The 15,073-nt window shown below is 35.1% G+C and overlaps 1 protein-coding gene across 1 annotated transcript in view; it reads left to right on the top strand.

Moving 5' to 3' along the window:
- The window catches only part of tgs1 (trimethylguanosine synthase 1), a 52,335-nt gene extending 41,828 nt beyond the window's left edge, over positions 1-10,507 (top strand). The window contains exons 6-9 of the mRNA XM_007542491.2: positions 7,211-7,357; positions 7,644-7,860; positions 8,205-8,283; positions 10,097-10,507. Coding sequence (XP_007542553.1) covers positions 7,211-7,357; positions 7,644-7,860; positions 8,205-8,283; positions 10,097-10,210 — 557 coding nt within the window. The 3' untranslated portion in view covers positions 10,211-10,507. The remainder of the gene's footprint in view (positions 1-7,210; positions 7,358-7,643; positions 7,861-8,204; positions 8,284-10,096) is intronic.
- Positions 10,508-15,073: the final 4,566 nt, after the last annotated feature.

Below are 15,073 nucleotides of genomic sequence, written 5' to 3'. Positions count from 1 at the left end.
TTTGTTATAGGAAAGTATTGCAATATTCAAACCCGCAATTTAGCAAGATATGTGAATCAGAGCTAGGCCACCAGACATATTTTGTCTTTACAGAAATAAAATATATTAAAATATAAACAAGGCCACAATGCTACCTTTCAGTGGACTTTAATCTATAAAAAAAGCTGCCTGTTTGCTGCAGTGGAGATGAAGAAGGTCCGTTCAGGAAAGCAGAGCTGCATCAAACTTTAATGTGGAACTGCAGAAAAAGGAAAAAAAAAAAAGAAGCAAATATTGAATTGTTAATGCATGTCACCATGAGAAAAGCCTACTGAGTTTTGCTTAAAAAACTTTTTTTTAATTAAAATAACACATTTGTGTCTCATGACGTGAAAAAATTATTTGCAAAACAAACTTATTTGCACATGTCATAAATCTTTTCTTGCTATTCTAAGTTTTTGTTTGTGACTCAAAGTTTTGCTTGTGATTCTCACATGATGTCATGGGCAGGGCCCAAATCACAACAAAATATTTCTGATGTGTGCAAATAAAAGTTTGTTTGGCAAATAACTTTTTAAGTTCACGAGACAAAAATTTGTTATTTAATTTAAAAAAAAAAGATTTTTAAACAAAACATGTTTTTTTAAAAAGAAATCATTACAATTCCAAACATTTTGATTACAATTTTATATTACTTAACTGAGGTTTATTTATTTATTTAATTTATTTATTTATTTACTTATTTATTTATTTAATCAATGAATAATTGGGGGGGAAATGAACTGCATACTCTGCAAACCAGACCCTAAACTTAAAGTCTGGATTGAGTTTTTTCCCCTCTGTTAATGACACACTTTTATTATATACATTATATCTATCTTGGTAATTCAGGGTCAGAAGAGAGCTTAGGAAATAATACCAAAAAAATAAAAATTGACCAAAAGGGTATTTGGGGGCAAGGAGCAAAAGGGGCAAGCGCTCAAGCACCACCAGCTCCCCTCCTCTGCACATGCCTGATGTCATGATGTGTGTAGGGCTTGTTCAGTCAAGTCCGTCACAAATTGGTCGATAAGCCAGGTATCCACAAGCTCCAACCAGCAGAAATCCTGTTATCCTAAATAAATCTTGGGTGAATCCCACCAGGTGTGTCCCCGCAGGACAAGAGGGCTCTCCTGTGCCCAGAATTCTCATTGAAAATTTGATCATTTGCATTGAGAGATCGGTTGACCAGATCCATAATTTGTAGATTTGGAGGTTGTGCAAAGAAAGGCTCCAAAAATCTAGAAAAAGCCAGGACAAAAACAGAGCAAGCAGGCCAGACATGGGCAGGGAGGGAGCAGAGGAAAAAAGTGTCCACCTTCACTGAGAAATCCTCTTTATGATCCCCATTTGAATTTCACACATCTGGGTTTCACATCTGCAACCCAGCAAAACTTAACAGCTATAGAGCCTTAACAACAAATAAAAAATACTCCATATAANTTTGTTATAGGAAAGTATTGCAATATTCAAACCCGCAATTTAGCAAGATATGTGAATCAGAGCTAGGCCACCAGACATATTTTGTCTTTACAGAATTACACTATTAAAATATAAACAAGGCCACAGTGCTACCTTTTAATGGACTGTAATCTATAAAAAAGCTGCCTGTTTGCTGCAGTGGAGATGAAGATGGTCCGTTCAGGAAAGCAGAGCTGCATCAAACTTTAATGTGGAACTTCAGAAAAAAGAAACAAAAAACAAAAGCAAATATTGAATTGTTAATGCATGTCACCATGAGAAAAGCCTACTGAGTTTTGCTTAAAAAACTTTTTTTAAAAATTAAAATAACACATTTGTGTCTCATGACGTGAAAAAATTATTTGCAAAACAAACTTATTTGCACATGTCAGAAATCTTTTCTTGCTATTCTAAGTTTTTGTTTGTGGCTCAAAGTTTTGCTTGTGATTCTCACATGATATCATGGGCAGGGCCTAAAATCACAACAAAATATTTCTGATGTGTGCAAATAAAAGTTTGTTTGGCAAATAACTTTTTAAGTTCACGAGACAAAAATTAGTTATTTAATTAAAAAAAAAGATTTTTAAACAAAACATGTTTTTTAAAAAGAAATCATTACAATTCCAAACATTTTGATTACAATTTTATATTACTTAACTGAGGTTTATTTATTTATTTATTTATTTAATCAATGAATAATTGGGGGGGAAATGAACTGCATACTCTGCAAACCACACCCTAAACTTAAAGTCTGGATTGAGTTTTTTCCCCTCCATTAATGACACACTTTTATTATATACATTATATCTATCTTGGTAATTCAGGGTCAGAAGAGAGCTTAGGAAATAATAATACCAAAAAAATAAAAATTGACCAAAAGGGCATTTGGGGGCAAGGAGCATTTGAATTTCACACATCTGGGTTTCACATCTGCAACCCAGCAAAACTTAACAGCTATAGAGCCTTAACAACAACAAATAAAAAAAATACTCCATATAAACTGCCTGTCAAGATGGCTGTTAGTTACAAAGTTCATGAAACTGTGACTTAATATGAGACTATGTACAGAAGACTGATCAACTCAAAACCTGAAACCAACACTCAAACCGAGACCCTAAAAAAAACTGTATTTATTTTGATCCTTGGTTTATTTTTTATTTTTTCTAATATCTGAAATATTTATTTGAAAAATTTGAGTTAACCAGTTACTTGAGAAAGTAACTTGAGTTAACAAGTTACTAGAAAACTAAATTTCATAAATTTCATCACATTAACATTTTCCTCAGAATACCTAGATCTCACTTTTGCTTCCTTAAATAGTTTTAAAGTTTAAAAACATCTTGGATTGACTGAAAGTGCTGCAGTTGTTCAGCAGTAAAATTAATCTTGAAATACTGTACATTTTCTAATTGAATGCAGATTAATTGAATACATGCTGATTCAGTGTAATAATTAATCTTGTATGTCTACATAGGACAGATTGTAAAACATGTGAAGAAGCCAAATAAAAACCATAAAAGAAGAAAGAAGCCGAAGGTCCCAGCAGAGATGGCAGCAGATCCTGAGCTTGCCAAATACTGGGCTCAACGCTACCGCCTGTTTTCCCGCTATGACGAAGGGATTAGGTTGGACCGAGGTTAGTTTACACATCTAGCTCATGTCAAAAACCAGTTTCAATGGGGTGTTGGAATCTCTGTCCTGTGAGAACACCCAGTTGTCTAGTTTTTTATTATTTAGCAGATTATTGATTATGCCTTAGCATAGATAGATCATTTAAAGGTTTTCCATTCTCCATTCTCTGTCAGCAACTCATCAGTATGACCAAACAGACCCTCAGTATGATGTTACTACCAATTTGCCTGACAGTTGGTCATTCCATTTAGGCCTAAGCTCCTCAAAACAATGTCATTTTTTGTCTCCTCTAAAACTTTACTCCTGAAGTCTGGCCTGAAAAGACTGGTCTACATGAGAAAATGTTAATCTCAGAAAGAGATCAGTTCGGAAGCTGACGCTTCCTGCCTAGGTACCAGGCTCTCAGTCATGGTGATATACTGCTTCACAGTGGCTCATCATCTTCCAGTTTATCATAGGCGTGAGTTCATCTGCGTTCTTTGGTGTTCTAGAGCATCCTAGCCAATTTCCCAGACAGTTCAAAGCTGGGCCCAGGTTCTAACTTTCCAACAAAACATTTATCATAAAAACACATTGAGACTGGTTTTGAAAGCATGAATAAAATGGCCTCCCAAAGCTCTGACCTCAGCACTATTACATTTATGTTGATTATTTAAAAAATGGTCCAGAACTCTACCATTCCTTTTGCAAACAGTAGCCAAATATTCAGCCCACATCATATCAACAGCTTTTTGGTACAAGGATGTTGACTTGAGACTTGAGTTATTTTTTCCGAGACAAAAGAAGAGAGAGCCGATTTATTTTTATAGCCTGCTTGTGATTTGTGAATTGTTCTATGTTGGCGCCGCACATTCATAATATATTCCAGTATGTTTTAGATGTTGGTAAATTGTGGCCGCAGACCATCAGTGTGGTTATTTCTGCAGTCCTCTGAGTTGTAGGATGTCTAATCAGTGCCAATCTTCCTGACTGCCAGTCAGTGTTTACCTTCAGGATGTCCAGAGACCTTCACCTTTAAGGAGCAGGGCTAACATGAGCTCAATGCGCTGATAAAAGCATTTGCTAATTAAAAAAAATGTGGCTGAGCCTGATGTTCTTACTGTTAAAGTGCATTAACAATCTGTTGTTTTTAACTAGTTGATATGTTTAATTATGATTCATATGATGTTCAATTTATACTGAAAATGATACTGATCTGTTTGGTTCTAGTTTTGATCAACCTTTGATGTTTTCACTTGTTGGTCACTAAGAGTCGACTGGGAGCATAAAAGTTTTAACTAATAATCTTCAAAGAACAACAACAAAACAGAATCCAGTCATGGTTACAGGTTTTGGACACATTTTCTCACTTTCTTACATTGAACATTTGCCAAGAAGACAGCTAAACAGTTAGTGGATAGAATTATATTGTACAAAGTAGAAATTAACAAACATAACTTGCATTTTGTGTTCTTGTTAATAGCAGCCCTAAGAGTAATGTCAAAATGTTAGATTTGCTTAATAATGTATGTGTTTACTTTTAGAAAGCATTATAAAATCCCAAAGGCAAGTGTCAATGAAATGCATATATAATATGTAAAATGTAATTCACTGTGTCTAAGGCTCTCCACATTTTTGGGAGGATTGGATTAGGACTGTATTATCTACAGTATCAATAATAATGTGACACTGATAAAAAGAGACTTTGTTCATTGAGAGCACAACAGTGTTTATTTTTCTTCTGTTTGTCTCAACTCTTCTCCATTGAGCTCTGCCATCTCAGTGCTGGTAGCTCCTTCCTCCTGAAGGAGATTCATCCAGGAATTGTTGCTGTTCACGTTGCTGACGGTTCCCTTCATCGTTTCAGCCATGTTCCCCTTCTTCTGTTCCGTTGGAAAAGTAATCAGATGTTATAGCTTATAGCACATAAATGCAGATGAAAAACACAGGCATACCAATGTGGCAGTTACATACAAAGAAGGAATGACTTAAAGCGGACATGTTACTTTATATGTATACAAACACATTTTCTTACCATTCAGACATACACAATTATAAATTACTGATGTATAAATTAAAGACAAAACAAAATTACTTGTAAGTTGTACAGACATACAGCTATGTATAAAATACCACTTTTGTTTTTATGATGTTCATTGCTCATTTTTATGTCCTGTAGTTGGTTTCTGATTGCAGCTTCCAATTCGGGAAATGCCTGAAGGGCGATTCCAACTATTTTTTTTTACTACATTGAGCTTCTTTAATCTACTCTAGTTAAAAAACTACAACACCAGCTCTCTTCAAATCTGGACTAGATTATTCTCAACTAGCAGCAAAATAATTAAAACCAAGTTTGGGATTTGTGAAACCTTTGATTTGTGAAATTTCAATAAAGGTTGATTTCACCACTTCTTTTACACCTGGATTACTCTAGTGTTGCTCCAGTTCCGAAACTACAACACCTAGACACTTCAAAATTGGACTAGATTATTCTGTTTCTCTGGCTAAAAAATTTGAGCAGAATAAAAAAAAAAGTCAAAATAGGCAAGTGTTTGTTAGTATGACAAGTCACAGTTAAAACCATTACAAAATGCCAAACTTCAAACTTGTAAATATTTTTATTTCACAGCTTTTGTTTGATTTCAGAGATTTGAATGCATCTCTAATTCTGCTTGTAGTTTCATGAGAAGCTCTTCTCTCTCACTTCAAAAAAGAGATTCAGTTAAATTATTTTTTCTGTGTTTTATATATGATGGGTTTTTTTATTCTCATATTGATTCAGTCACTTTAATTTTCTTACATCTCCTCTATTTGGTCATGTTCAATTTTTTTCCACTGCCTCATCCCTGGCTAGGGCTTTTGTGTTTTCCGGTTCATTTATGGATGCCTGAATTACATCTAAAAATGTAATGTTAAAAACTGCTTCCTAAAAACACAAATATTTACTTTACATTTTATTGAAGATAATTTACAAATCTTTCCTTTTTCTTTATGCTAATATGTTTCATTATTTCAGACCCTGCTTCTCCTCACCCATTTCTACCTATCTTTGTTCTGACTAGTGGACTTTTAAACAGCAGGTTTCTTTTTAAAAATGTGTTTGTTGGGCAAATGGTCTTTTTGCACAAGTTAATAAGGACAGGTAAAACTGAAAGGGATTGCATGCAGGAAAAGGGAACAGAACCCCAGAGAGCTGCATCATTGACTGTTGTCTTCTCATATGGTGTCATGATGAGGTGGTTTTAAATATTTTACTATTAGAGCAAAAAAATGTAGTCTGGGTTTGAAGTGTCTGTGTGTTGTGGATCTGGAATTAAAGCAGTTCTAGTGTGGTCCAGATGCATAAAAAGTGGTGGAATTTAACCTTTATTGAAGTTTCACAAATCAAATAAAGGTTTCACAAATCCCAAACATGGGTTTAGATATGCTGTCATTAGTTAGGAATAAACTTGTCGAGGTTTGAAGAGTCTTGGTGTTGCAGTTTTTTAGTAGACTAGATTAAAGATGCTGAATGTAGTGAAATATTAGTTGGAATTGCCCTTTAAGCATTTCCCAAATCAGAATCTGCAATCAGAAACCAATTTCACCATTGCGAAGCCCGTGGCGTCAGTGAAGCTGGAAGCTGCTGCTACTAAGGTGTAGCATATCCATTTTGTTGTTTTTCTAAATAAAATCCTTAATATTCAATCTGACAGAGTAGCTGTAGCATATGTCACCAAAGCTAGAAGCTGCCGTTATAAAGCTGCCGGCAGCTGTGAAAGGTTGTGGCATGTCGTAAAAACTGTGGCAGGTCCACTGGCAGGTCATGGCAAGTTGCGGCAGGTGTCACCGGAGGTGCCACTTCACTCCCACTGCCACGATTTAGCTTGCTGTCTCTCGAAAAAGCAGGTACCAGGCTGGAAAAAAGATTTGGTGCAACACAACAATTTGTCAAATTGCTATGTTCTCATGGTTCGGGTCTAAACTCCATGCATGTTATGAACCCACATTCGAGCTCTGTATCCTTTGAATTTTAACTACTTTAACATGCTACTACGAGCTGCACAGTTCTGGACGTTTCTTCCCTATCAGGTGGTCTCCACCCTCTGTGTTCATTCTGGATGTTTACTCCGTGTTGCAGAGGGCTGGTTTTCTGTGACACCAGAGAAGATTGCTGAGCACATTGCCCTCAGGGTGGAACAGAGCTTTGCTGACTCCCAGGTGGTTATCGATGCTTTCTGTGGTGTGGGAGGAAATGCCATTCAGTTTGCACTCACTGGAAAGAGAGGTGAGCTTACTATTTATTTTGTGCTCTCTTGATTTCACATCCCAGTGGAGGGAACTTTACATTCTGGAGAATATGAAAAGGAAAACATTGGGTTTAGCAATTCTTCTGTTGAACACTTTGAACTCCCCTATGAATACAGAATATGTAGTTTGTTCCCGGTGTTGTTACGTCAACCCTCTCTACAAGACAAAATTGCCCCTACATTGTGCAAGTGCTGAGTTGATTTTTTTTTTCATTTTAATTTATTATTTTGTTTTTTAATTATTATGCTCTGTGGCTTTTCTAGTCTTGGCAATTGATATAGATGCAGAGCGACTGGCCATGGCTCGGCACAATTCTGTGGTCTACAACGTTGTTGACCGAATTGACTTCCTTCAAGGAGACTTCCTTCAGTTGGCGCCCACTCTGCGTGGTGACGTAGTCTTCCTGTCCCCACCATGGGGCGGACCGGACTATTTGAATTCGGATGTGTTTGACATTCAGACCATGATGGAACCTGATGGATATCCTTTAAAGTGATGCCAGTTGAATTGTTGTATTTATTCACTTGCTTGAAGAGTGTACCAAAAGCTGTGGCTAAACTCTTTTACTGTTTAACACATTAAATAAATTTTAGTCCATATAAATTCCTAAAGAGAATATTTTTAAGTGAAGTAAAGTTTGTTTTTATAGCACATTTCAGCAATAAGACAGTTCAGTTTTTACATGATAAAAAACATAATAGAATTAACAAACATCAGAATTCATAATAGACATTCCTGTCGGTGAAAATTGTCAGCTTTGTCTCAAAGAACTGAATAAATCATCTTATTGATAAAGATTTGTTTTCATCCTTAACCAGTAATACCTTCAGGATCTTCAGCCAAGCCAAACGGATAACAGAAAATATTGTGTATTTCCTGCCTCGCAATGCAGATATGAATCAGGTATATGTTTTCCTTATGTGCTTATGCAATGCATTACAGAATTTAATATAAAAATAAGCTGCCTTCTTACACAGAAATATTGCATACATTGTCTCAAATGCTTAGAGTTTATCCTCCTGACTACCAGTAGTTCATTTTTGTCCTCTGTAGAGGACATTTCTAAACTTGAATATCTCCCACCCCCTGCATTCTACTGAATTAATTCCTTTTGGTATCTGAAGAGGACATTTAGGGCTTTTCAATGATACCACATGTGAAGGGGTGGGACTTTTTTACGTATCTTTTTCTAATTCATAAAAATTGTGTTCATCAGTAATAACACATTTTATGGGAAGAGACAAAGTAAGTGCATAAAACCTTTTATTATCTTACAAATACTGTGGGACAAATCAGTTCTGCATCGGATGAAGCCTTTCTTTTTGTACATATAGTTAAAATTAGAAATTCACATACACTTAACAGAGACATTTTTTTTCTCACTGTCTGAAGTTAATCAGATCAAATTTCTCTTGTTTTAGAATTACCAAAATTATTTTTTTGCCAAATTCCACAATAATGGGAGAAGGAATGGGTAAAAAAATAAAATTAATGTCTTAAAAAGTAAAAATTTATACAATGATCACTGTCTCTCTAAACAATTAGAGAATCCTAGATGATGATGTAACAGCTTGGGAGAAGTCTGTTAAGTTAACTGACACATAAGTTAATTGGAGGTGGACCTGTGATGTTAAAGTCAAACTGTGGATCTGCACCATCTGCATCAGCACATTCAGATGCTTGAAGGTGCTGCATTCTTTTTAAGTTTGTCAACTTCTGGTTTCAACTATAGAAACACACCTTTCAACTTCAGAATAATGGGCATAAATGCCTACAATTTCACAATCACATCATTTTCAATTAAAAAGGCCCAAGATTTATCCAGATGGGTTTCAAGTCACAACTCAAATAAACTATTCAACAATTTACTGAAAACAGCTTGATCCCTACAATTGACTCAACCTTTCTTATCAGTTTGTTGAGTCTGTTTGAGTTTTTCACCTTCATTGCAGCACCCCAGCACACCACTGCACTGAAGATGGAACTAGCCACTGATGACTGATAGAACATGAAGAGCATCCTACTGCAGATGTTAAAGGACCTGAGCTTCCGTAAAAATAGTCTGCTCATGGCCTTTTTGTACAGCACATCAGTGTTTGTAGTCCACTGTAGCTTCCAGTCTAAGGTAACACCAAAGTACTTGTAAGATTGAACCTGCTCCACATCTGCCCCTGAAATGGAGATTGGGAGCAAATATGTTTTAATAACAATAAAATAATATTCTGACCTATCCCCTCTCAATAATGAAAGAGGGGATAGGGCACACTAACTGTGGGACCTACAGTTGGTGTGAAAATTCCAATGTTAAAACAAATATTTTCATGTAAAGCAGAGTGGCTTGCAAAAAAAAGAAAAAACATTTTAGCTGCGAAGAGCTAAAGTAGCATAGCTGACATAAACATTAGCTCTCGCTAACAGAAACATATGAGGAGGGCAGAGTATCAAAATACCAGACATATAAAACGTAATCTGAAATCATTTATAATTACTCCATGTCTCATTATAATCGGAGATCAAAGCCTGGTTTACAAATTCAGTATTACACACGCACAGATATTATTACATGCGCACAAATTCTTTTACACATGCACAAATGTTTTTACACATGCACAGATATTTTAAGACTATTTTCACACCATACTTCACCTACATGTAGCAACAGCTTGAATGAGCTGAAAAATTTCTAATATTTTCATCCATGTCTCCTTGATCACAGGTCGCCTCTTTGGCAGGTCCAGGAGGGAAAGTCGAAGTGGAGCAGAACTTCCTTAACAACAAGCTTAAGACTGTAACTGCTTATTTTGGCAACCTGATAAACCCAGATGCCTAGCATTTGCCGCTTGGGATTTAGTTTTTACGTCTTGTTTTAAATTTTCTCTGCAGAAATCCTGGAAGTCAAGTGAAAGCTTGTTTTATATGTGCATTTTATCCTTTTTTGTACTTCTAAACCCAATTAAAGATTTTATATTAAGTTACTTTTTGTAATAAATTATTTTTTGAATTGCATGTAATTGTGTAGAAAATGTTTAGGACAAATTTGTATAAAAAACATGAAGTATGTCTTTTATAGGTTGTAAATGCAAGACTTTAAACATTCCAACAGTTTAATTAAACTTATCTGTACACTTGACAAGGTGATTCAGTATGAAGACGTTAACCTGAAGGTGGTTTGGGTTGTTAGGCTCTGCAGCCTACTAAAGAAGGCTGGGTCTGTTCTGAAGATGAAGATGCAAAGGATTCTTCATAAAATCAAGAAAGTTATGGACAACCCTGACCATTCTCTTCATGAGACTGTTATCCAATAATAGCATGTATTCTTCAGGCTTCTTTAGAACACATATTTAGGCATCTACAATAACTCTTTGAAGAGCCTTGGATCATGAGTTACATTTAATTTCCCTTTGAGATCAATAAGGTAGTTTTGAACTGAATTAAGTTGAATTGTGCACTGAGACAAGACACCTCACCGTTTTTGTCTCCAAGCATTTCAAGAATAGAAAAGGATTATCAAGTTTGGGGACAGAAGGGTGACTGCCTGCTTCTTAGCTGACAAACATGAAACACAGTCATGAGTATGCATTTAAGTAGCCCAGTTTATAACGTATAGAGAGAGCATCATGTAGTTTATCACAAAATGTATACAGCTGTATGCGACAAGTCAATGATCTTGATTCAGCTATGTTCTGCTGATTCCAGGACAGAAGAGAACTGGAAATGTAAGGCTTTCATAACTGCAGAAACTCCAATATGTAATATGCTTTATATATTTATGACCACACCCTGATATTATGCATACAGATGGAAAAAGAGAAGAAAAACAGGAAAAACAATAGAAACGAGATCACTCAGTGTACTATAATCATAGTTATTACGGAAGTTTAAACCTTTTCCTTCATTTGCTAACTGTCCCTGGACATTTTCATGTGCTTTTTTAAAAACTATTTCGTTTCATCAAGCATTTCAAAACCAACAATTTTCTGTACTAGAGTAAGTAACTTTTTTTCATATTTGTTAATTTCACTATATCCTCTGAAAGTGGAGGAGCGGTAATCTTGCCTCTTCCTTGTGCATTTAGAAAAACACTCTGCTCCCAAATCAAAACAGCCAATCAGTCGCGTGGAGTGTCTTAGTGTGCACACGGTCATTGAAGTGGTAGGTACCCTAGTGGAAAACAAATGACCACACCCTGATATTATACATACAGGTGAAAAAGAGAATGTAAGTATGTGTGAAATAGTATATTTCACACATACTTACATTTGTTTAAGTACATTTTAAGTATACTAAGTATTAAGTATACTACATATAAATATATACAAAGTATGCTTACAGCATGCTTGTCCCAATTTTGACATTACGACTTTAAACACACTTAAATATAATTGTACCACAATACACTTTTAAGAAATATACCACATAAAAGTATACTTTAAGTGAATATACTGAAATGTCAGTATGATTTAAATTCCATCTCAGTGCATACTTTAGGCTAATAAAGTATGCCTTTTTAGGTGCCTTAATAATCTTTTACTATTTTGTTAAAATGGGAAAAAAAATCTTTATAGTGGAACTTAATGTAATGTTGTTTAACAAAGAATTAAATAATGTGTTCATGTCTCAAAACATCAAACATTGACAGTTTAGTAAGAAGTTCTACAACAATATTACAGCCCTAGGCCTTTTCCTTTGGGTCTCTAACATCCATGTTTTGGACTCCTTACTCCTTAATTGGTGCTGATTGGAAGTGGAGGCAGCTGGCCAGTGTCTCCAGATGACGTCAGATCCATCTTAAGATGCACCACTTTCTTTGACTAAGCAGCTTGTCTGATGCTGAAGGAAGCTCGAAGGAGCTGGAGTGGGTGTCGGCAGGTGTGCGAGATTGGAGAACGCGGATTTTCTGAGAGTGGAAGAGTTTAAGCGATTTCTGGCGAGTAATAAGTTGATTTCTAAGGTGGTTTTGGCATAATCTGGACTGTGAGCAGATTAAGATGGCTAGTTGTAGTGGGGGATGTTCAGCAGATGAAAATATGGATACAGGATGGCCTTTAGAAAATAGAAAAGGGGGAGGAGGGAAAGACGAGGGTAAAAAAGGACTAAATGTAGGCAAAAGATCTTTGGAAGATGAGGAAGAAAGTGTTGAGATAAGGAAGAAAAAAATGATGGAAGAATTTAAAGTTATATTGAAATTTAAAACGGGACAGGATATGATTGGGGTGAGTCCTATCAGTTTATCGAATGGACTAAAGAAAGTTATCGGAGATGTGGAACTAGCTAAAGTTTTAAGGGATGAGAGCCTTCTTATTATCTGTAAGAATGTTGAACAAAAGAATAAGGCATTAAAACTTCAAGTGGTATGTAAAAAAGAAGTGTTGGAAAGGAAGGTAGTGGGGGAAGAAAGAGGAACAAAAGGGGTAATATCAGGGACTCCGATTGGAGAAAACTTGGAAGAACTAAAAAAAATAATAAAAGGAGGAGAGATTTCAGGCATAAAACGATTGCAGGCTATTAGAAGTGGAGAAAGATTGGACAGTGAATCTGTGTTACTGGAATTCAAAGATAAAGTTAAACCTGATAAAGTAATGATTGGATACATGAGTTTTAATGTAAGAACTTAATTTCTTACATTAAGCACCTCTCAGATGCTATAAGTGCCAAAGATATGGTCACATTGCAAATGTGTGTAGAGGAAAACAAAGATGTGGTAGATGTGGAGGTGAACACCCTTATGGGGAATGTGGAGAGAATCCAGTTAAATGTTGTAATTGTGAAGGTAATCATACTGCAGCTTATGCAGGATGTGTGGTAAGGAAAGAAGCAACTGAAGTTCAGAAAATTAAGAAAATGACTTATGCTGAAGCAGTGAAAGAGTTGAAAAGTACGGAAAATACTACAAAAAGTTAGAAAGGAAAAAGGAGACAGATGATACTCAAAATAATGTCACGTTAGGAAAAACTGATTCCATTTCTGGCGTATATCATTAACTGTTCAGAGCAAGCAAGAACTAAAACTGAAAAAATAAAAATTATAGTAAAGGCAGCAGCAAAATTCTTTAATGTCAAAGATCTGTCATGGGAAAAAAGTCAGGATGAATTTAGATATGGAGAACGGTCGTCTGAAAATGAGGCTTCTCAAATCACTACATAATTCTAATACTACAACGCTCGAAGTTTAATAGCTAACGGTCAGGAATTTAAAGGGTTCATTAACAAATTAAATACAAAAGCAGACATGTATTCAAGAAACATGGCTTAAATCATCATTGCCATTTAGTATTCATGGTTATGCAGTTTTACGTGAAGATAGAATAAATGGAAGTGGAGGAGGAGGAGGGTGCGCTATACTTATAAAGGAAAACATAAAATGTATTCAAATGCAAATAAATACGGATCTAGAACTTAATGTGGTTAAAATTTTGACAAATAATGGAATTATTAAAATAATTATTATAATCCTTGTAAGAAAATGGAGAAAGCAAAACTTCAAACAGTCGTTAGATACTGGAGAGGGAAAATAATTTGGTGTGGGGATTTTAATGCACATAGTACTTTGTGAGGAGAACAAGATGATTATAATGGTGGGGTCTTAGAAGAAGTGATTGAAGAAAGAAATGGTAGTGTTAAATAATGGTGTAGGCACTAGGGTAGATTTGATAAGAGGTAGAGAATCAGCCATTGATCTGACACTAGTATCACAATCTTTTGAGAGGGATGAGAGCCTTCTTATTATCTTTAAGAATGATAGTTGCAGCTGGAAAGTATATAAAAATAGTACAATAGGAAGTGATCATTATCCAATTTTTGTTGAATTAGAAATGGATATAGAAGAAGAACAGGTAGTAAGTCAAGGGAAATGGAGATTTGGGGATACAAATTGGGAAAACTATAAAAAAATAAGTGAAGTTTGTATAGTAAATATAGATATAAATAAACCAATAAATGATTTAAATTTAGAAATTAGTAATAGTATTGTTCATGCAGCAAAAACAATCATTCCTAGAAGTAAAGGCGTTAAAAAGAAGAAGATAGTTCCTTGGTGGACTCTAGAGTGTTCAATAGCAATTAGAATAAGAAACAAGGCCTATAAAAATCTGAAAAAATATATTTGCTTCCAAAATATAATCAGAGAAAATGAGCAGAAGTCAGGAAGATTATAAGAAATGCTAAGAGGAATTATTGGAGAAAATATTGTGAGTCATTGGGGAAAAATACGGCATTAGACAGGGTTTGGAATACCATTAAGAAAATGTCAGGTAAATCAAAAGAATACTTTTTCCCAGTATTAAAAGATAATGGTAACACTATAATAGATAATAAGAACAAAGCAGAAGTATTGGCAAGAGCATTTACTAAGATACATAGTATGGACAATCTTAGTAATACTGAAAAAAAGGACAGGAAATGACATTAAAAAATCACAATGAGCTGCTATATAATGATGAAGATGAGATTATGAATATGAACATTTCTTTAATAGAATTAAATAGAGCATTAAGAAAATCTAGTAAATCAACGCCTGGGGAAGATCAAGTTAATCATATTATGTTAAATAATCTTAGTGAAAAAAGTAAGAAGATATTACTAGAAATGTATAATAAGATATGGGATGAGGGAATTTTACCAGATAACTGGAAAGAAGATATCATTATTTCTATTTGTAAACCTGGTAAAGATCCACATTCAGCTGAGAGTTATAG

Source organism: Poecilia formosa, unplaced genomic scaffold (genome assembly GCF_000485575.1).
Source record: "Poecilia formosa unplaced genomic scaffold, Poecilia_formosa-5.1.2 Scaffold700, whole genome shotgun sequence".
NCBI lineage: Eukaryota > Metazoa > Chordata > Actinopteri > Cyprinodontiformes > Poeciliidae > Poecilia > Poecilia formosa.
The sequence above is the reverse complement of the archived record's forward strand: the minus strand, read 5'-3'. Positions and strand labels throughout refer to the sequence as shown.